Consider the following 24,110-nt stretch of genomic DNA (forward strand, 5'->3'; position numbering starts at 1 on the left):
GGTCGTACCAGCTGCAGCCGAGCGCGGCCAGGGCTTGTCCCGGCAGAATCTTGGCGCCATGGGAGCGGAAAAGAGGCTACTGTCGATTAAGGAGGCCTTTCGGCTGGCGCAGCAGCCGCACCAGAACCAGGCGAAGCTGGTGGTGGCGCTGAGCCGCACCTACCGCACGGTAAGCGCGGCCGGCCCCGCCGCCCGTGGCCTCGGCCGCCGCCCCTCGCCTTCCCCGGGCGCAGCCTTCCCCAGGGGCTCCCTGTGGCCTTCGGATTCGCGCACCGGACTTAAACGTAGTTTACTTTCGCGACCCACTTCAGAGAGACCTGAGGTTCGGAGAGATCTGGCGATTTGCCCCAGGTCGCTTGGGCCCGGTCAAGACCCCGAAGCCTGGGCGCCGTCCCCACGGGTCCGGTCTTTGCTTTTCTACCCTGATACCGCCAGCCTCCGGGGCGGGGCGGCGCGGACCGTTAATCCTTAGTCTGACTGTGAATTGAGAGGGAAACGTTGACAAGCACCCAGGCGACCAGGCACCAAATACTGCGCCGTAGATTGTTGGATCCTAGACGCGGGGCTTCAATGGTTGTTGCCCCTCGGTCTCCACTCACAGTAAACGGTCCAATTACTCTAACCTAGTCCCCCGGTTAAATTGATCCAATCACCAGATACCAAATTAATCATTAGGACCTGGCCCTTTCTATTGATGTAACTACTGTTTATTCCTTTGTGAGTGGAGCAGTGGGAAGAATAGGACAATGAATTTGGGGGACATTAATTATCTTGAGGTTCAAGAAAAATTGTAAGTACAAGTAACAGGGCTTTGAGGATGTGAGACAGGATGGGAACGTTATATCCAGAAGAAATTGCTGTGTGATAGGAAGGCATAAATATAAATATAAAAGCCAGTGTTGATTTTGAGTTGTTCATGAAGAAGCATATTTTTACAAAACTGGTACTAAAGGCATATTGAGAATCCAAGGGTATTGGGAAAAAAAAAATCAAAGGAATCTTTTCATTGTCAAAATTCAAGGTCGTGTGCACATTGTAGCCTGGAGAGAAGTTCATGCAAATGCATTTCCCTTTTGCTGGCTTGGTTAATTGAGAGTTTACTAAATAAAGCTTTTAATTTGAGTTATGGGTAGTGCTTTCAGCAGTTTTAGGGTAATGTTGGGAATAAAGGATTTTTATCAGTGCAGTTTATGAATGGTTTCTTTTGTCTTTCAGATGGACGATAAAACAGGTTTTCATGAGGAGTTCGTTCACTATCTTAAATATGCTATGTTGGTCTATAAACGTGAACCAGCTGTGGAGAGAGTAGTAGAATTTGCAGCCAAGTTTGTTACTTCATTTCACCAATCAGATATGGAAAATGATGAGGAAGAGGAAGATGGTGGCATTTTAAATTACTTGTTTGCTTTTCTCTTAAAGGTACTATGAAAACTAGCACTTTGGGGAAGTATTGTAGAAAATTTTGTAGTATTAAAAGGGCTATGGGAGTTTATATGTTTTAGACAATGAGATTATCTGGTGTTTGAGAAAATGTCTGTGAATGACTCTGTCTCATAACTCTAGCATTAAATTTCTAATGACCTCTTTAAACCAGTTCTCGTGTTTGTTTTAAATGAGTTCTTTATTTTAGAAGTTCCTGCAAAGAGGAATATACTTTTGTAACTTAGCAAATACTTCTTTCAGACTGTTTATTTTGAGACTGTATAAATTACATATTTAGTATACATATGGACCAAGGTAGCATTACAGTATCTCTTCAGGTAATAAATTACTGTTCTAACTTCTTGAGTTCTGAACATACAGAGTGAAAATAGTATTTGCTATTAAAACTATTAAGGAATGGTATGTAACTGGCAATGAATTTTCATTTGTGTCTGTTTTAGTCTCATGAAGCAAACAGCCATGCAGTGAGATTTAGAGTGTGTCAGCTCATAAACAAGCTTTTGGGAAGTATGCCAGAAAATGCCCAGATTGATGATGATGTGTTTGATAAAATTAATGAAGCCATGCTTATTAGATTGAAAGATAAGATTTCAAATGTGAGAATACAGGCAGTTCTGGCACTTTCACGACTTCAGGATCCCAAGGATGATGAATGCCCAGTGGTCGATGGTATGTGTAGTTTCCTAAATCTTTTTTCAGTTTTGTTGATTTTGTTAAATTCTCAGTAGTTGAATTTTTATAATGAACATGGAAGCGTATAAGTAATGAATATATGATTCAAATAAAAATAAAAACCAAGTAGCAACTGCCCAACCACCCAACTTAAAAAATAAAATACCAGTACCTTTGAAACCTGATTGCATCCCACCCTAGTTGCATCCTTTCCCTCAGAGGTAGCTATTATCCGAATTTTGGGTTAATTATTCTTCTAAAAAAATTTTTTTAAGGATTTTAATTAAATCATGTGTTAATATTTACTTAATCACATATTCATCTTAATGTTAAATTTTGCCTATTGTGACTCGCACTTTATTTTTCTGTGATTTTTTTCCTCTCAAAATTATTTCTATTCTAACATAAACCCATGTTGATACATTTATTTTTTTTAACTGTGTTACAGCATTCAGTTATATGAATATAACAGTTTATTATTTATAATGTCAGTGGACCCTGTAGTTGTTTCCAATTCATTTGTTCATAAAAACAGTGTTGTTACGAACTTTTTTAGACATGGCTTCTAGTCTAAGAAGGTTAAAGAATTTTTCTAGGGGTGGATTTGTTGGGATATACAGTGTGCAGGTTCCGCTTTATTAGATAAAGTGCAAGTTTGCCACAAAACGATGTATCAGTTAATATTCTCAATAACAATGACATAAAAGTTTCATTGTTCCTTATCCTCTCTAGTGTTTAGTGTTATCAGATTTTTAAAAGCTGTTGGTATATATGGTATATGTCATTGTTACATATCTTTTCACATATTTAGCAGCTAATTATATTTCTATATACTTTGCTTGTTAATTATATTATATATGTTATGTCAGATATGATTAGGGAGAGTTGTCCTGGTTCTTTGGTTCCTTGCTTGGTAGAATCACAAGCAGGGCTGGTGGGACTGAGTACTGACAGACACGAAGCACTTCCACACAAGTATTTTTATTGCAAAGCGAAGTAAGTCCCCAAAGAGAGGAACAGATCTGTCCCCGTGAGTGGAGATGACCCTGAGTTTAAAGACAGAGTTTAGAAACTATAGTACACTCTCAAGTTCAGTAGAGAGTGGGGACTGCTCCAATAAGGAACAGCATCATCCAAGTGTTAGGGTCTGTCCTTTTTGGTAATCCCTAATAATATGTTAAGCTGGGGGTGAAATATTCATGTATTTTTGGGGAAGTGGGTAGATTCCCAGAATCATGTACCCTCCCATTTTCTGTCCTTGTATGACTGGCTCTGGAACTGTCATGGTGCTAGGGGGTGTAAGTTTTACTATGTTAATGAGGGAAAGGTTACCTCATCCCTACCTAATGGTTTACAATGTATTTTGCCCATTTTTCTATTGGATTTTTTTTAAATTAAAAATTGATTTTTTAATTAATTATTCGTGTTCTTTATACATTCTGAAAAGAAATCCTTGGGTTATATCAATTATAGATCTCTTCCTACTTTAGGTGGCTCATTGGTTCATTCTCTTATGTTGAACAGAAATTCTAATCTCAAACATAAATCTCTGGCATTATGATTTATACTTTTTATCTCTTAAGAAATCTTTCTGTACCTCTGGGGTCATACAAATAGTCATATTTCACTTTTCCATATATGCCTAGGTATAGTTTGAGCACTCTTCTATTTCATTGTTCCCTTCGTCTTTGTTACCAGTTTGTTTTTTAAGAGACAAGGTCTTGCTATGTTGCCTGGCCTTGAACTCCCGGACTTAAGTGATCCTTGTGCCTCAGCCTCCTGAGTAGCTGTGACTGTGGGCGCTTGCCACTGTATTGGGCTGTCATTACCAGTTTTATAATCACTTTTGATAACTTGTAGTAGTTGATGTTTTTTCGTGTTAAGTCATATGCATTATATTGTGTAAAACACAAATATTTGATAGTCAACATGTTCTGGATAATAAAGCTGGGGAAGATGTGAGAAGTACAGATGAATAAATACAAGTAAAGAGTTTTGTTTCAATGAGTAAAAACGAAGTTTTTTCTTTCTAGGACTCATTAAAAAATCAAAATAATGGGCCCTTAACTGCCTGCTGTATTAAACTTTCTCCTAAATATTGAGGAATAGTGAAGGTAACAGTCTTAACCATGGATTTTCCGTGACTTTTAGGGCTGTTTGTTTTCAGTTTTATGTTTCAGGCCCAGTCCATTGACTACTTTTTCATTCTGTCCTTAGAAGGGAAGTTGGTGGAAAAAAATCTTCAGCTAAAATTAAATGTGTAAGACTAAAAAATTATGTGTTTATCATTTTAAACAGATTTTAAAATTTCAAAATGTGAGCTATTTTATGACTATAGCTAAATAAATAATTTCTTTAGTACTAAACTGTATTGTTTTATTTTTAGCATATGCTGCTTTGATTGAAAATGATTCAAATCCAGAAGTTAGGCGAGCAGTGTTATCATGTATTGCACCATCAGCAAAGACTTTGCCAAAAATTGTAGGTCGAACCAAGGATGTAAAAGAGGCTGTCAGAAAGCTGGCTTATCAGGTAAATAAGTCTAATGTCTTGTGTAGACATATTCTTAAAGGACAAGAAGCCATTTTCTTAATGTAGTTTTGAAAATACTTGGTGCATAGTAATTTCTCCAATTGAGATTTTTTAATGGAGAGTATAGGTAATTTAGGTAGAATCTTACTGTATTAAATGTGTTACCAGATATTAATTATTTTTGGAGATTCTATGATGGTGATATTACTAGTTATCTATAAATTATTGAATTTAATGACCATCTTTTTATTATCTTTTTAAGGTTTTAGCTGAAAAGGTTCATATGAGAGCTATGTCTATTGCTCAAAGAGTAATGCTCCTTCAACAAGGTCTTAATGACAGATCAGGTAAGGTATGCATTTTTATATATAAAACTTTAGTAGATTTTGAGGTCAGACTTAATAAGGTTTAGGAAACGTGTCATAAATTAGGTTAAGTAAGCCTGTCATTCCCATAATACATTGGTGTATTATGTAAAAAACATTTTCTATGTTTACAGTACTTAGTATTTTGAAGGAACGAGCTTATTTCAACATTCCTGTGTTTTATAGGTGGAGGAACTAAAGTCTGTAGAGCTAATTCATGTTAGAAGTAGGACAAGATGTCTTTTTTGGCCCTCTCTCTTCCTTTAGAAAAAAATACTATCCCCTCTGTGTATACCTTGATATGAATGTATTCTGTGCATCAGAAATAACAATTAGGAATAGTCAGATCAGTATGATTTTCCTAAATTTTTTTTCCTGTCTGTTAGAGAATCTACTTAGAGGAATGATATGTTTAAAATTTCCAATTCCCATGAGAAGGCCAAGATGGCTTTATTGTGCCGTAGCAAGAAAACTAACTTGAGTTTGAAAACATTGTCGAAGGACAAAGACCTTAAAAGCTAAGAATAACGTTTGTTCAGTGATAGATGTTTGTATGATTCACTACTGCAAATAGCAGTCGTGTGTAATAGACGAAGTCAGGCAACAAGTAAAATAATAGGTATTATATATTTTGAGTTAACATCTGAAGCTCATTGAACCCAGGGGAGAAGGAATGAGATGATTATTTTGTAGGTTGTGGTAGTGTTTGGGTATTGGTGCTGAAACTTTTCCAATTTTATTTGAAAAAGACCATCACAGTGACTTTTGCGATATCACTGTATTAATATAATACTTTTTTCTTCAGTGTGCTTTGTTCTACCTTTAAATCTTATTTGTATTGTAAATATTGACTTTACGTTAATTAAAACAGACAAAATACAGGAAGTGGAAGCTAGAGGGAGCCTTTGTTCACCTATATTTCAAATGACTCAACAGATGCTGTGAAACAAGCAATGCAGAAGCATCTTCTCCAAGGCTGGCTACGTTTCTCTGAAGGAAATGTCTTAGAGTTGCTTCATAGGTTGGATGTGGAAAATTCTTCTGAAGTGGCAGTCTCTGTTCTCAATGCCTTATTTTCAGTGACTCCTCTCAGTGAATTGGTGGGAATCTGTAAAAACAATGATGGCAGGTACATAACGGATTCATTATTTGAAATATAATATTGGTGAACTTCTGCAATTAAAATTAGTTTTTTCCTGCCCTTAACTTCTGATTGTATTAATACCTTTTATCTACCCCTCTTTTGTTTGCTTTACTTTGATGAATATCTTTCTCTTCTTTTTTCCTCTGGTATAAAAACTCATTACTTTATCATGTACTATTACTTTAGCTATGTTTTTTTCCCCCATCATTTTATTACTTTGATTTTTCCATTAGCCTACCATGAGAAAATCCAATAACATACACCCCTAGTGTATGTTTGCTCATTTGATTCTTTTTGTTGTGCTAAATTTCTTCATTTTTGTGTGGGTAAGTTAATAACTTTGTAATTAAAAGGATGGAGGTTATAAAGCAAATTTGCTTCATATTCCCATTTTTGCACTCAGTTCAATTTTTTAACTGGATTTAAAGATCATGCTTTCTTTTATTCTCTTCCTTTTACATGAAGGAAATTGATTCCAGTGGAAACATTAACTCCTGAAATTGCTTTGTATTGGTGTGTCCTTTGTGAATATTTGAAATCCAAAGGAGATGAAGGTGAAGAATTTTTAGAGCAGATTTTGCCGGAGCCTGTAGTATATGCAGAGTATTTACTGAGGTAAAATTTTTTCTTTCAGTTTGGACTGTGCTTGTGTTGCTGTGTCAGCCTCCCAGACCCCTTCCTCAAAGTCACGCTTAATTGGGAATAAGTTAAAAATCCCTTTTTTGGACATGCAGGGATGAATAGGTATATGAGTTGAGTCCTTCCAAAGAATATCTTGTGGTGGTCAGTATACTGAAAGAGTCAGTATCTTTAGGATCATTTCCTTAAAACTGTTAAGACATGATTATGAGCATTTCTCCATAAAGTTGATAATAATATGTTACTTTTTGAAATTAGTTGCTAACTATTTCCGTTAAGCACCAGATAGTAAATATTTTAGGGTCTGTGGGCCATACCCATCTTTGTCACAATGATTCAAATCGGCTATGGTATTATAAAAGCAGGTGAAGATAATGTACGTGAATGTATGTGGCTATTTTCCAATAAAACTTTTATCAACTTAGTGAACATTAAAATTGGAACTTTATATAATATTTATGTGTAATGAAATACTGTTTTTGATTTTAAAAAAATTTTATGATCATTTAAAAGTATTAAAATTATTCTTAGCTTGCAAGCTGTATAAAACAGGCCAGATCTGGTGCATGGGCCATAGTTTCCAACTGACAGGGTGAACCTTTGTGGCAGTTTCATTAATTAAAAACTTACTGTTTTAAAATTTTTTTAGAGCATACTTTTTTATTATTTGAATTACTATACTACTTGTTTCACTTTAAAATTATGCAAAGAAAACATGAATGCATTCTTGTTAAAATTCAAATACAGAAATATATAGAATAAAATGTGTAATTCTCTCTTTTACCTCCTACTTCCTCAATCCCATTGATCTCCTTGAAGTTAACAACTAAATTAGGGTTTATATGGAAACTTCTTTCTCTGCACTTACATATATTTTTGAAATGCATAGATAGGTTTCTTTAAAAATATAGCATGTTCTGCATGTTTTGTCTTTCTTTCTAAGTATACTATTGAGATCATTATGTGTTAGGGCACATAAATCTATTACAGTATTAACAGCGTATCATTCCATGGTATCATGGTAACAATTTATTCCTGTTGATGGACATTTAGGGTATTTCCAGTTTTCACTGATGAAAACAAAGGGATGTTAAACTTCCCTATACATTTGGGATTTTGTAGGGTTAATTCCCAGAAGTGGAATTGCTGAGCCAAAGGATATATGTATTTTGATATTAATGTGTAGATTTTTAACTTTATGCTTTTGAAGCATTTTTTTTAAAAGCTTCTATATAATATGAATTATAAGCCTGGATTCTCCTTGAAATATAGTTTTCTGCTATTATTTATAATGGTCCCACATATAAGTTAGGGAGGAAAGCTATGAATACCTTTGAATTTCCCATGCAAAATCCCGAATCTAGGATAAATACCTCAAATGTGAGCCAATATGGAAACTATAGTTTCAGCCCATATTAACATCATGAAGAGCATGTATGAATCTAATAAGCATTTTTTTTTTGAGACAGAGTCTCTCTCTGTTGCCGGGGCTAGAGTGCCATGGCATCAGCCTAGCTCACAGCAACCTCAAACTCCTGGGCTCAAGCAATCCTTCTGCCTCAGCCTCCCGAGTAGCTGGGACTACAGGCATGTGCCACCATGCCCACCTAATTTTTTATATATTTTTAGTTGTCCAGCTAATTTCTTTCAATTTTTTTAGTAGAGACAGGGTCTCGCTCTTGGTCAGGCTGGTCTCGAACTCCTGAGCTCAAACGATCCGCCCACCTCGGCCTCCCAGAGTGCTAGGATTACAGGCGCGAGCCACCATGCCTGGCCCTAATAAATATTTTAATGGCAATTATTTCAGGCTCTTTAATTAGTTCATTACAGTGCTGTTTGGGCCATGTTGAAATGTTTCCAAAAGGTAAGAATTTGAGGCAAAGTTTTATAATATGTATTAATATAAAAGATACTTGTAGAAGATAGTAAAAATATAAGAAAACATGAGGCAGTGTTAGTATTTAAATGGTGCAAAGCGGGAGAGGCTCTCCTCAAGGAGTGCTTCAGAAATTGATTAATTGACATATAAAGAGCTTGATTCCTCTAAGAGGTCAGGGATTCTTAACATTTCTTTTGTCATATTTAGTCTATGAGCTTAGAAATAAATAATTTTAACCTAATCAACTTGTTTTGTTCACTTATAAAGAGGAAAATTTCATTTTATTCTATTTTCTTTATTTATTTTTTTAAGAGATGGAGTCTTGCTCTGTCACCCAGGCTGGAGTGCAGTGGTGTGATCGTAGGTCACTGCAACCTCAAACTCTTGGGCTCAAGTGATCCTCCTGCTTCAGCCTCCTGAGTAGCTAGGACTTACAGGCGCACACCACCACACCGAGCTAATTATTTTTTTGTAGGAGATGGGGTCTTGCCATGTTGTCCAGGCTGGTCTGGAACTGTTAGCCTCAAGTGATCCTCTCACCTTGACCTCTCAAAGTACTGATATTATAGATGTGAGCCACCAGGCCCAGCAGGGAAATTTTAAAAATCTTATTTTAATGGATGTTGAAAGATTACTTAAGAAAAGAATGATTTTTTTGCAGGGGGTTAGCATCATTTGTTAGGATTAGTTTACTCAGGTACGGAAATAAAATTAAATTGAAAAATTGATTCCTGATAATCCAAGAAATATATTTTCAGGCATTTTGTATATTTCAGGCAGGAGATTCAGTGACTAAGAATTCTGATATGAAACCATTTCTTGTTAACTGAGATGTTGTCTTAGATAGGGATATTAAATGAGGTTTATCAAATTAGTGTAAGTAAAAGGGACACCAATAAAATATGTAGAAAGTTGTCTTAAATATAAATTTTTAGAGCATTAAAACACTTTCTTGAGTGGTCTCTTGATTATAATAAATATTAGGTTATTAAGTATGAAATGTCCGATTTCCTTCAGTATTGAATTTGACAGTTGTTATCTCTGACATTTCACTTTAACACTTCTTGTTTTATCGTTATTGTGAAGGTACATCCTCAGTATCTCAAATGCACGATTTGGCTTGTGATTATCTTTTAAATGTTTTCTTAGAGCAGTTTTTGTGAAACCGTAGATAAGTCAAAAATTTTTGTTATTTTCAAATATGAGTTCTCTTGTGGAACCAATGCAGTGCAGACAGCTCGAAATATCAATGAAGTGTTTGGGAAGGATGTGGCTAATGAACACATAGTACGTGGATGATTTGAGAAGTTCCATTCCGGTGATTTTAATGTTGAAAATGAGCCACACGGTCGACCTGAGACCAAGGCGGATAATGATGAGCTGAAAGCTGTAGTGGAAATGAATCTATCTCAACCTGAATTAACGTGAATTAACAACAAGGTTTGATGTTACCATTTCAACAATATTGGACCATTTGAAACAAATGGGCAAGGTACAGAAGCTGGGTAGATGGGTTCCACATGAATTAAATGAGCGTCAGAAGAGAAACTGTCTTGAAGCTTGCCTTTCTTCGAGGTCACAACATAAAGGCAAACCGTTTGTACACTGTATTGTTACATGTGGTAAAAAATGGATTCTTTTTGACAATCGCAAGTGTTTGGTGCAACGATTGGATAAAGAAGTACTGAAACACGGTCCAAAACTGAATGTTCATCAGAAAAAGCTAATGGTGTCTGTTTGGTGGTTCAGAGCTGGTATTATCCACAACAGCCTCATGAAACCTGATCACTCGATTACAGCAGATGTCTCCTGCAACCAATTGGATGAAATGATGAGGATGCTTGCAATTAAGCAGCTGAGATTGGTCAATAGAGCTGAGATTGACCAATCCTCTTGCAAGACAATGCTCAACCTCATGTTGCACAAACAACGCTGTTCAAACTATAGAAGCTGGACTTGGAAACTCTGTCATCCAGCATATTCACCAGACCTTGCACCAACTGACTACCACTTCTTCCAGGCTTTGAACCACCTGCAAGGAAAAATACTCAATTCTCAACTAGCTGTAGAAAGAAAACACATTTCTCAATTTCATGGCCACCCACTCTCTAGGCTGCTTTGCTGTTGGCATAAACAAGCTACCATTAAGATGGAAAAACTGTGTCCGGAGTTTAGATAGATACTTTGATTAATGATACTCCTTCTTGTTTGAAATATAATAAACTACACTTTTGATTTGAAATTGGACATTTCGTGTTTAATTACCTAATATCTTTAAAAATGGTTAAGAAAAGATTTCACGGTAATTAAAATTGGGTCAATTTTAAGTTGTATCTATGCAATCGAGGATTTTTAACCCATTAAACAACTATTTGAATTTACTTAAAAAATACCCTCAGTCATGATGCTATGCATTGTACTAAAGTTGTGGTGGAGACATAGGGAAGGATTCAAAGATGAGTAAAATTTAAGGACTTTTTTATAGCCTGTCAGAAAACAGTAACTCTATGGATCTATTAATTTTGATAATTATCACTCATGTAGTTTTCCCATAGTTTCCTGCTGAAACCCAAAGTATGGTCTTAAAGGTCCTAATCTCATGGCCAGAGGTTTATGAGCTTTTATTTAGTCTTGGTTATCACTTTATAATAGACAGAAATATTCTTATTTATCATATATTATACTGGTGAGAGTTGGTGAGGGGTTTTAGTTTTGGGTAATGTTGCCTGTAGTAAGAATAAAAGGTGGTGCTTGTTCAGTAGACTCTAAACTAAAACAAGAACAATGCAGATATTAGTAGGGCCCCTAAGAAAGGGTAGCAAAAATTTCTGAAATTGTCCATATTTTTCTGATTTTTGTTTTTTCAGAAAAAGATCATTGTATTCATGGATTACTTGTGTAATTGCTATTATTACTCTATTATTTTAAACAAAAGAACGATAGCTAATTAGACATGAGGGAAGACTAGATCTTCATGACTAATTGGATTTTGGGGCAAGGGTTTTGGAATTTTAAAACTGCTGCTGGACTTAACATTGGGGCTGTGTCATAAGTCAAAAGCATTTAATTCCCAGATAAACCTAAGGTAAAATTGAAAAATCATTAAGTTAACCATCATAAGTTGGGAACCGTCTGTAATTGGAGAATGCTAGTGGCATTGAAATAATTAGTTATCAACTTGAGAGACATAAATATATACCTTTTGAAAATTTCCCATAGAAAATTTGAATCATTAATGAAAATACAATTTCTCAAATTCTTTTGATTTCTCAATAAGTTCACAACAATAGCATAGACTTAGAGCCCAGCCTCAAAGAAAATTAAATATCTAGGAATATATTTAATGAAAGATGTAAGAGACTTATACAGGAAGAACTACGAAACACTGAAAAAAGAAATTGTAGAAGATGTAAACAGATGGAAAAACCTACCTTGCTCATGGATTGGTAGAATCAATATCGTTAAAATGTCCATACTACCTAAAGTTATCTACAGAATTAATGCAATCCCTATCAAAATCCCATTATCATTCGTCACAGATCTGGAAAAAATAATTCTACGCTTTGTATGGAACCAGAAAAGACCTCCTATAGCCAAAGCAATCTTAAGTAAAAAGAACAAACTGGGAGGTATCAGTTCACCAGACTTTAAGCTGTACTACCAGGCTATAGTAACTAAAACAGCTTGGTACTGGCACAAGAACAGAGACATTGACCTCTGGAACAGGACTGAGAATCCAGAGATGAAACCATCTGCATATGGTAATCTAATCTTTGACAAAGCTGACAAAAACATACACTGGGGAAAAGAATCTCTTTTCAATAAATGGTGCTGGGAAAACTGGATAGCTACATGCAGAAGATTGAAACTAGACCCCCACCTCTCACCTCTCACAAAAATCAATTCAAGATGGATAACAGACTTAAACCTAAGGCATGAAACCTTAAGAATTCTAAATGAAGATGTTGGGAAGAGCCTTTCAGACATCGGCCTAGGCAAGGAATTCTTGAAGAAGAACCCCAAAGCAATCACCGCAGCAACAAAAATAAATAAGTGGGATCTAATCAAATTAAAAAGCTTCTGCACTGCCAAGGAAACTATCATTAGAGTGAATAGACAGCCCACAGAATGGGAAAAAATATTTGCTCTCTACACATCTGATAAAGGGCTGATAACCAGAATCTATCTAGAACTCAAAAAAATCAACAAGAAAAAATCAAACAACCCCATCAACAAATGGACAAGCGAAATGAACAGAAACTTTTCAAAAGAAGACAGAATAATGGCCAGCAAACATATAAAAAAATGCTCAACATCTCTAATCATTAGAGAAATGCAAATCAAAACCACAATGAGGTATCACCTAACCCCGGTGAGATTGGCCTCTATCAAAACACAAAACAGCAAATGTTGGCGAGGATGTGGAGAGACAGGAACACTTCTACACTGCTGGTGGGACTGCAAATTAGTGCAACCTCTGTGGAAAAGAATTTGGAGATACCTCAGAGAGCTAAAAAGAGAAATACCATTCGATCCAGCAATAGCACTATTAGGCATCTACCCAAAAGAGCACAAAACATTCTACAATAAAGACATCTGCACTCGAATGTTTATGGCAGCACAATTCACTATTGCAAGAATGTGGAAACAACCCAAGTGCCCGTCAATCCATGAGTGGATTATCAAAATTTGGTATATGTTTACAATGGAATATTACTCAATCATAAGGAACGACAGTGATCTAGCACCTCTTATACTTTCCTGTATTAAATTTAAGCCCATTATCCAAAGTGGGGCACCACAAGAGCAGAAGAACAGGATCCATTTGTACTCACCATCAAATTGGTACTAACTGATCAACACTAGGTTGATCACATGGGAGAAATACTCTCTAGGGATTAGGGGGATGGGGGGGCAAATCTACAACTAAAGGACACGGGGAGCACTAAAGGGAGGGAAGGGCGTGCCTTTGGGCGAGGCAAAGACATAAAGTGTAACTATAATGTTTGTACCCTCACAAAAGCCTGGAATAATAAATAAATAAAAAAATAAAAAAAAATAATAAAAAAAAAGAATTATAGCCCAAATTAGTATTTGTGGTGTAAACATCTGTGTATTTGGACTAATAGGAACCGAAAATGACCCTTTTCTAACTTAATGGTGGGAATCAACTCCTATCTGATGTTTCTTAACAAATTCTACTTTATTAATTCTGCTTATTTTAGTTACATCCAGAGTATTCCAGTTGTTAATGAGGAACACAGAAGTGATTTTTCCTATCTTGGAAATTTGATGACGAAAGAGTTCATAGGTCAACAACTGATTCTAATTATCAAGTCCTTGGATACCAATGAAGAAGGAGGAAGGTATGTCTAAATGTTAATACTTGTTCTAATTTGCACTGCTAGGCCTGGTGCAGTAGCTCACGCCTGTAATCCTAATACTCTGGGAGGCTGAGGCAGGAGGATCACTTGAGGTCACGAGTTTGAGACCAGCCTGAGCAAGAGCAAGACCCTGTCTCTACTAAAAATATAAAAAAATTAGCCAGGCATGGTAGCATGTCCTTGTAGTCCCAGCTACTGGGGAGGCTGAGGCAGGAGGATCACTTGAGCCCAGGAGTTTGAGGTTGTAGTGAGCTCTGAGGACCCCACTGCACTCTAGCCTGGGTGACAGAGACCCTGTCTCAAAACAAAAACAAAATAATTTGCCCTTCTAACTTCCTATATTGAAATATAGTCTTGTTACAATATGGTTATATATTTACTGTAGCTTTCTAAAGTGCTATAAAAAGTTTTCTTTTCCCTTTACTCTATATATTTGTATATATGTATACATATAATATACATATTTCCAGTTCAATTTCTTTAGAATAAATCAATAAAATTGCATTTTTTGCTAAAAATTTGTATTGTTTATATTAGAGAGGGCTAGTAGCATTATCTAAAGTGTTTGATTCAGTTGTATTTTTGTCATTTTATCATGTTGATTTACTAAATTTTAGGGTGGTTTATGAAAATTATTTTTTTGCACAATATGTAATTTTGACCTGAAGTCTTTACATATGGTTTTTTTTTTTTGTACCTATGGTGGTAAACATAAATGAAAGAACTGAGACAAATGTAATTAAGTCTACAGTGTAGATAAAATGTTAGAGATAAAAATGTGTTCTGTCATAATGATATTTAAATTAAAATAATTCTTTTTGACTACAGAAAAAAACTGCTGGCTATTTTACAGGAGATTCTTACTCTACCCAGAACCCCAATATCCCTGGTTTCTTTTCTCGTTGAGAGATTACTCCACATCATTACAGATGATAATAAGAGAATACAAATTGTAAGTAATTTTCCTCATTGTTGATAAAGATAAGAGGTTTGGTCAGTGACATTGAAGATTGTTTTATTTTTTCTTTAGAACTTTGTTTTGTCTTTGTTTTTAGTTTTATCTCTTTCTAACAAGTTTTTAAATTTCTTAAAACCAAATCTCTGTCTCACACACACAATATTTTTAAAATATTGTGTTCTTCCTCTTAGTGTGCCTATTATTTATTGAATCAAAGTCAAATGGAGCAGGTTTGGTAGGAGGTGACAAGTGGGATAAGGTTTTTCACATGAGATACTGGGAACTAGAGTATTTGAGAGCTTGCTCAAGTCATACGTACCTGGGTTTAAATCCTCTCTGACACTTTCTGGCTTTGTGACTTTGGGCAATTTATTTAGCCTTTTTACTTATCTGCAAAATAAGAACAGTAATGAAACCCACCTTTTCGTGTTCAATAAGATAATGTTCATAAATTGATAAATACAGAAATAAATGTTATCTATTATTATTTCCAAAAATGTTATTTTTTTCTGGGGTAGCCAAAAAAGACAGGTCTGTGTCATTCTTTTCATAAAAATCATATAATTTGAGCTGCAGATTAAATCAGAGGTCATCTCTTCCAACTTCTCCTTATACATGCATATACATATATCCCTTATACAACATTCTTTGTTACTGGTTACTCAGCATCTGCTTAAGTACTTTTATTTGGGAGGCAGTCTTTTCCTGATCAGTCAACTCCGATGTCCAAGTGGTTCCGAAAGGAAAAATGTGTCCTTACGCTGTCATTATGTATGCATGTGTACCCAAAGGAAGAATAAAAGGATATTGAATTTTTCTATACTTAACTCCCTTAGAGCTACAGAAGGGAGGGGTTAAGGATTTTAGTCAGAGAATTTTAGTTTATGGCATTTCATCTGTTTTCTTTTTTTTTAAACATTATGGGGGATAATTTATTTTCAACATCTTTGTGCCTATTTACCTTCCCTTCAAACAGTTTCACAGTTTGTAGTCAGATGTATTATTTGGTCTTTTTTTCCTAAAATTTTCTAGCAAACAGAATGTGTACTGCTTTTATCTCTATTTTTTTCTATTTTTCAATAATAACTTGGAGTTTTATATAGCATTTTGGCATTATTTATTGATAGAGTAGATATATTAAAGCATGTACTCTGAATTATAACTTTACTGATCAGGTTACAGAAATTATCTCAGAGATTCGAGCACCCATTGTTACTGTTGGTGTTAATGCTGATCCAGCTGATGTAAGAAAGAAAGAACTCAGGGTAAGTCTCTTCTAAATTTAAAGAAATGCTTACGTGTAGTGGAGTTGTACAAGTCTATCATTTCATCTTGCTGAACAGTTTTGAAATTGTTCTCACAAAGTCAAATTATTGTTTAATTTGTTCAACTATAAGAATGTTTAAAATGTTATCAGACTATGTGAGTCTGAAAGATTTACAAATCTGTTTTTGGAAAATTACAACTTTGTATATGCCTGACTGCTTAAATTCTGGGTCATTGAGAAATAATACTCTTGAGTTTGCTACAGATTTTCACATTAATAGTTTTTGTTTAGTGTTGAAACAATTTATATCTTTCCTTAGATGGCTGAAATAAAAGTTAAACTTATTGAAGCAAAAGAAGCTTTGGAAAATTGCATTACTGTACAGGATTTTAATCGGGCATCAGAATTAAAAGAAGAAATAAAAGCATTAGAGGATGCCAAAATAGACCTATTGAAAGAGACAGAACAACTTGAAATTAAAGAAGTCCACATAGAGAAGGTATAGATAACTTTATTCATACTAAATCTCAGCTGATATTAATCATCTCAACTAAACATTATTTTCTTTAACTCATAAAACTACCAGAATATATTCACTTTGGAGGAATTTATAAAGGTAACATGAATTAAAATGAAAAAAAAAAAAAAAAAAAAAAAACCTTTTTCCCTTGTGTTCTTCTTCTATTTTTGGACTTTGAAAGGCCTTAATTAACTTTAATATTGTAGCTAGGACTTTATTTGCTCCCTGGTCATGGTAATCTCTAGAAACTGAAGCCTTTTCCTTGCCAGAGAAACTAGCTTCCAGTGGTTTACTTGTGAATTTTGTTTGTTGTATCTTGAATGGTTTGTAAAAGGAGAATGCGTTCATCTTTCCCTTATTTGTGGAAGACCCATGGCCTTTCCACTGCTAGGAAAAGAATTTCTATGGTAACTATAATAACATCATGTGTGCATTTTAAAGCTTAATTATTATGTTTTTCGAAAAAGCTAAGGAGCTTTGTTATTTTTAATGAAATACTAAACCTACATCTAGTAACATTTGAAGCTTTTCAGCAGTCTTTTTTAAACTTAGTTGTTTGATAAATTAGTCTCTTAAATGGATTATTTCTTATGAAGAAATTTTTCATTAATGGTATTGATACCATTCTATCTTACCACATAAATGATATATTAAAATAAGACAGGATGGTATCAATTAATGTATTTGATATTAACTTGAATTCAGTGTTTTAGGATCTTGCCTTTTGCAGTGAACATCGTTTATTATTGTGCTTTTGGTCTGGGAAGTGCTGATTAGAGCATTCTCATAGAGAATACTGAATACGAGAGTTTCATGAATTATGTTATGTCCTTGGGCTCTTTAGCCATAGACATCCCCACTCTAATACCCCACGTTCCCAATGAGTATGCCTGAACTTTATTTTCATAGCTAGTACCTTATTTCTTTTATGTGACAATGTCTGTGCATTATTATAGACTGTTAAGTTTGGGAAGGAAATTTAAAGCAAAAACTGAAAATATAAACCTGAAAAATGGCAAACTGCAGGTCCAAATTAGGAAAACTAGAAAATTAGCAAAGGTGGTCTCTTATGATTAATATCATCTCTTTAACTTGACTGAACATTTATGTGTTTGTCATTTTGAGGGCTGTAAAATCTATTATAGTACAATTATAGCATAGCATAATAGATGCTATGGTCAGGGAAGTATAAAGGTTTGATGGAGCAATTTCTAACCCAGGTAGAATATTGTTGGCTTCCACAGAGGAAGAAATGTTTTAATCTGAGATTTGAATAAAAATAACATAATCTAACAGTTACAGGATGCTATTCCTGTGGTAATCACTGCATTAATCACTTCACAAATGTGAATTCATTTGATTCTCACTATAACACTATGAGGTTGGTACTATTAATATTATTATCTTCATTTTATAAAGGGCATATAACTTGCCCAAAGTCACACAGATAGTAAATGGTAGAGGCAGGATTCAAATCCAAGCAGTGGCTCTAGATTTGTGAATGCACTCTGTGTTATCTATCTCTCCCTGATGAATTATTAAGGGAATGTCATAAACAGATGTAATGACATGGGTCATGTCCCAGAAGTTAAAAAATGCCTGTTGTGTTTTAAAACTTCAGGTCCATGTGACTAGAGAATTGAAGGGGAGAGGTAAGAGATAAATTTGGGGAAAAATTAAGGGCTAGGTCATGTAAGGCCTTGTGGGAGCAATTTTATAGATTTTGTATCTTACTTAAGGATCATGGTGAACCACTAGTATTTTAAGTGCTAGGATGAGTCTTATGGCTTGTTCAGGAAATGGGTTGGAGAGTGGTAAAAGCTTAGAAAAGCATAATAGTTGGGAGACTGTTACAGCAGCTTAAATAAGATACTGACAGTGGATATGGAAAGCAGTGATGAATTTGAGAGGTATTTAAGAATTAGTAACAGGGTGAAGAGGGAGTCAAGAATGTATCCCAGGTCTTTTGGTTTGGACAGCTGGGTAGATGATGATGATATGAAGATAAAAGCACGGGAGAAGAGATTTGGGTAATGATGAGTTAGCTCCCTTTTGGACATGTTGAGTTTGAGGACCCTATGGAATATCCAAAAGGAAATGTCTCATAGTAGTTGTATATATGAATCTGAAACTTATGAATAGCTGGGCTAGCTCATAGATGATAAATAAAGTTAAATGACTGGATAAGATCACCCAGGGAGTGTGTATAGAGTAATAATATGCCCTCGACAGAGCCCCTGAGAAAGCAAACATTTAAGGATGGGCAGAAGATATCCTTACTAATGCTGAATGTTTCATTTTTCATTTTAGAATGATGCTGAAACACTGCAAAAGTGTCTTATTTTATGCTATGAACTGTTGAAGCAGATGTCTATTTCAACAGGTATAGGTGCAACCATGAACGGGATCATTGAATCTTTGGTATGTTGGCCTCTGAGGCTTCATTTTAGCCCACTCCTCTCCCGTTTTATAAGTGGTATGTTCCTTAGGGTTCAAAAGAATGAAAAGATTACTATTTTAAATACATGATAAATGTAAATGATGAAAAAGTATATATAAGTGGCTACTTCATATTGGGAGGATTATATAAGATAACTTATGTAAAGTTCCTGGTACATTAGTTATTATCTTTTGAAAAGTTTGAAAAAATTATTTTATGCATACAGAAGATATGAATATCTTCATTCTTTGAATAGTCAGAGGAGATACTGAAACACATCAGGAATATTTAAGTACTGGAATCTTACTGTATAGGAAGACTGAGAAGGTTAAATTGTGAGCCCCAAAAGGAATTTGTTATTATATTATTTAAAGAACCTTTAGATATTCTCCATTATATTGACCATAGGGACACAAGTACTGTAAAACTCTAGAACATTACTTTCTGATAAGAATATAATGCAATCATATGTAACTTTAGTAGCCACATTTAAAGTAAAAAAACAAGTGAAATTAATTTTAATATATTGAAATATTGTATATATCCAACTGTTTTATCATTTGTATTATAACTAAAATATTTTATTATTTATTCAATATTAAAACCATCGAGATATTATATTCTAGTTTTTATACTAAGTTTTACAGTAAATCTTAAACTGGACTAGTTACTTTTCAGGTGTTCAGTAGCCAAATGTGGCTAGTTAGTGGCTGCAGTATCAGACAGTACAGAGTTTTGTTTTGTTTTGTTTTGATGCTGCCACTTATCCAAAGCAAATTCTGTATGTGCCCAAGCTGTTACAGGATTCTCCCAAAATTATATTTGCTGTGATTAGTGAGAAATAGCCAATGAATATTATCTGAAGTCTAATTCCTTGGGTTGTCATGAGTTTCTAAATGTAAAGAAAATGTAAATGAAAAAGAAAACCAGTTTATAACATTGTAGAGTTTCTGATTAAAAACTAGGTTCTGCTCTATCATTAGAAAGAAGCAGATATCTGTAGCGAAAAGTGATGCTTTTTAAGTTCTACTTGGATACTTTATGTGGACAATACTATTATAAGAGGATGGTGAATTATGGTATAATTAACTACACAATTGAAGTAAATATGAAGACTGTGTATATATGTGGGAAAGGATATACAATGTTAAGCGAAGAAAGGATGGAAAACTGAATGGTCATAATGATTTTAAATGTATAAAAATCTATGGTTAAAGATTGAAAGACTAATAGAGGAATGTAAACAAATAAGGTATTTGTATAAAAGAATTATATTTTTATGAAGATGCTGTATTTTAAATAGAAATCATAAATTATTCATTGAACAAATACTTAATGTCTGTTACATACTAAATGCTTGTAATAAAGTATATATGGTATACAAAACAGACATAGACTACCCTTGTTGATCTTCTGATCAAGTGAGGGGAACATCAAATAAGTGAAAGCTTATGCTATTGATGCTTGCTATGAAGAAGAGCTACATAGTCCTGTGAACTTAATAAATAGCAGGATTTGACCTATTCATGGAAGGTGACTCTGGTCTGATCTTTGAGTAGACATTAATTATATGAAAAAGGGAGGGAAGAATGTTCAATACAGTAGCTACCAGCCACGTGTGGCTGTTAAGAACTAGTCCAAATTGAGATGTGCTGTAAGGGTAAAAACACATTGGGTTTTGAAGACTTAGTACAAACAACAAAATGGATATTATCTCAATAGTTTTTTATATTGATTACATATTGCACTGATAATATTTTGGTTATATTGGGTTAAATAAAATATTAAAACTAGTTTCACTTATTTCTTTTTACTTTAATGTTACTAGAAAATTGAAAATGGTATAAGTGATTGCCATTTGTGGCTTCCGTTATATTTCTATCAGACAGCATTAATAAGAGGCATCAAGATCAGACTAGTTGAACAAACTAAGAACAAGAGTTAACATGATATAAGATGAGATTGGGAGACAGCACAATGGGGAGTAGTATATGTCATGTTAAGGAGTTTTATCTTGTTCCGTGAGCATTGGGAAGCCATTGAATTAGTTTTATCAGGTAGAAGGGAGGTGTCTCATGATCAGACTAAATTTCAGGAAGGTCACTCGGACTATATTTTCCTGTTTTAGGAAGGTAATATTGTCTTTGTTTTTTTAGTCACTGGAAAGTGACTTCTTTGAGTTAATAGACAATATGAAAATGAAGTAGACCTACAAAATCATGCAGAAGTTGCCATTTTGAACGTGATTTTAGTATACTATTGTAAATTTCTTGCCCTGGTCAAAATTATTTTAATTTCTAATTCACTTTAGATTCTTCCTGGAATAATAAGTGTTCATCCTGTAGTAAGAAATCTGGCTGTTTTATGCTTGGGATGCTGTGGACTACAGAATCAGGATTTTGCAAGTAAACACTTTGTATTGCTATTACAGGTAAGATTTACTTTGTGATAAAATCTCAATTGTGTTTCCTGAAATATCCCATGGTGATAATGCTAATACTCTGAATTTATCTATTCTGGGGCTTATTGATGATAATTATTATGAATAATCTTTAGGGATTCATTAATTTTAATCTTTTGATTTCTTATTAAAACATCTTCAGAGAAAAAAGATGAAATGTCAATTACTTAAGATATTCTTTTAATCATACAGAAAATATTTTTTGAGTATACATAATGTGCCAGCAGTGTTCTAGGCTTAGGAAAAATAAGATAGGTATGTAGTGAATAAAACAAGATAAAAGTTGTCCTAATGGAAGTTACATTCTAGAAGGGGAAACACACAGTAAAAAATAAATGTGTAATATGTTAGATAGAGAAAAATAAAACAGATGGGAAGGAGGAGAATGAGCTGTTTGGTTGAGAAAGCCCTCACTAATATGTTGACATTTGGGCCAATATTAGAGGGAAGTAGAAGAGTGAACTATGTTGTTATTTGGTTTTCCAAGGAGAGGGGAGGGCAGAAGAGGAGGCCATGGGGTAAGACTTTGCTTGCCATGTTCAAAGAGCAGGAAGACATATGACTAGGAAAGATTGAGCAAAGGGGAGAATAATAGGAAATAGGATTTATAGGCAGCAGGATGTCAGTGTCTTCTAGGAACTTACAAAGATGTCAGCTTTCACTGTGAGTGAGTTAGAGGGGAATTGGAGGGCTTTCAGTAGAGGATTATTATGATCTAACTGGGCATAGTGTTGGTGTAGACCAGGAAGGGGTTGGGAAACTTTCACTGTAAAGGGGCAGAAAGTAAATATTTTAGACTTTGCAGGCCATATGGTCTGTCTCAACTACTCAACTTTGCTGGTGTGTGAAAACAGCTGTAGATAATACGTAAATGAGTAAGTGTGGCTGTTGTCCAATAAAACTTTATTTATGGACACTGAAATTTGTATTTCATATAATATTGTAATGACATTTTTTTTAACCATTTCAAAATGTAAAATTATTCCTAACTAGACTGGATTGGCCTGTGGAACATACTTCACAGATCCCTAGTAGTAGGTAGGGGTACATGTATGGAAGCTGGGATACTAAATAAGGATGGTATTGAATAATCTAAGAAAGAGACGGTGAAGGCTTAGACAAGGGTTGTGGTAATTAAGGACATGAGAAGAATAATATAGGTATGAAAATTAAAGTCTCTAGGATTTGCTGATAAATCTGATGTGGCATGTGAGAGAAAGAGGTTGAAGGTAACTAAGGATTTTGGCCAGAATAACTGGAGGGATGAAAATGCCCATTCCTGTGGAGGTTTTATGGCAGGCAGGATGAAATAAGGAGTTCAGTATTGAGTTTGGTAAGTTTGAAGTTTGAGTTACAGGTGGATATGCTGAATAGGCATCTATATGTGAGTTTGGAGTATAGGGGAGAGGTTTAGGCTGGCAAGATGAATCTGGAAGTCTTTATTCTATTGATAATGTCTGATAGTATCTAATGCTTAGAGATTAGATGTTACCTGAGCAATGAGTTTAGATTGAGAAGAGATCTAATCTTTGTAGGACCCTAAAGCTCAGGAAGCAGGGGCTGTTTTAAATGTAGGGGAGATGAAGAGGAACCTGTAGAGGCTAGGGTGAAGTAGACAGGAGGAGGGAGAGTGAGGTCCTGGAAGGCAAGTGAAGATAATATTTTAAAGAAGAGAGAATGACACAACTGTCCAGTGCTGCTGACATGATGATGAGGATTCATACATTTCTGGCAAGTAAGGAAAGTGTTTGGTGACTTTCATGAGAGTAGTTGAAGTTGAGGACAAAACTTGGAGAGGGCTGAAGAGACAATTAGGGAGAGGAGTTAGAGACAGCCAGTATAGATTACTCTTTCAAGGATTTTTTTTTTCTCCCTGTCAGGAGTAATAAAGTAAGGTGATAGCAAGAGAAGGGTATGGGGTAAAAAGAGGAGCCTTTTTGTTTTTAATTAAGATGGAGGAAATTACAGCATATTTAAATGCTAAGGAGAATAATATAGTTGAAAGGAAAAAATTGATACCATATGAGAGAGAGGGTAATCGCTGAAATGATATTCTTGAGTAGGGAAGAGGGGATGGAATCAAGTGTACCAGTGGAATGGATTTGACTTGTAAACTTTTTGATTTTGGACATCTGTCTTTAACATTTGCCCTAGCTTAACTTGAAAAATATACCTCCTTCACCTCCCCCATGTTAAAAAAAAAACAACAACAATGTGAGTCATGTAGCCTCTGGTGTTAACACATGTAATGGGATAAAAACCCTGCAAAGAACTTGGTGCAAATTGCTTGCCAGCAGGTTAAGTTAAAAAGGCAGAAGAGAACTTTGTGTGCTCGACTTGGAAAATAATATGTTACAACAGGGATCATCATTTTCATGAAAAGATTTATTTTATTTTGAATTATTA

General features: G+C 34.8%; 1 protein-coding gene across 1 annotated transcript in view; it reads left to right on the forward strand.

Annotated features, from left to right (window-relative positions):
* The first annotated feature begins 58 nt into the window (after positions 1–58).
* The window catches only part of NCAPG (non-SMC condensin I complex, subunit G), a 34,436-nt gene continuing 10,384 nt past the window's right edge, over positions 59–24,110 (forward strand). Inside the window, exons 1-13 of the mRNA XM_012638500.1 lie at positions 59–169; positions 1,216–1,419; positions 1,884–2,112; positions 4,502–4,647; positions 4,910–4,994; positions 5,949–6,141; positions 6,622–6,771; positions 13,900–14,040; positions 14,887–15,010; positions 16,192–16,281; positions 16,603–16,782; positions 19,114–19,224; positions 21,555–21,674. Coding sequence (XP_012493954.1) covers positions 59–169; positions 1,216–1,419; positions 1,884–2,112; positions 4,502–4,647; positions 4,910–4,994; positions 5,949–6,141; positions 6,622–6,771; positions 13,900–14,040; positions 14,887–15,010; positions 16,192–16,281; positions 16,603–16,782; positions 19,114–19,224; positions 21,555–21,674 — 1,884 coding nt within the window. The remainder of the gene's footprint in view (positions 170–1,215; positions 1,420–1,883; positions 2,113–4,501; positions 4,648–4,909; positions 4,995–5,948; positions 6,142–6,621; positions 6,772–13,899; positions 14,041–14,886; positions 15,011–16,191; positions 16,282–16,602; positions 16,783–19,113; positions 19,225–21,554; positions 21,675–24,110) is intronic.

This window comes from Propithecus coquereli, unplaced genomic scaffold (genome assembly GCF_000956105.1).
Source record: "Propithecus coquereli isolate 6110/MARCELLA unplaced genomic scaffold, Pcoq_1.0 Scaffold13, whole genome shotgun sequence".
NCBI lineage: Eukaryota > Metazoa > Chordata > Mammalia > Primates > Indriidae > Propithecus > Propithecus coquereli.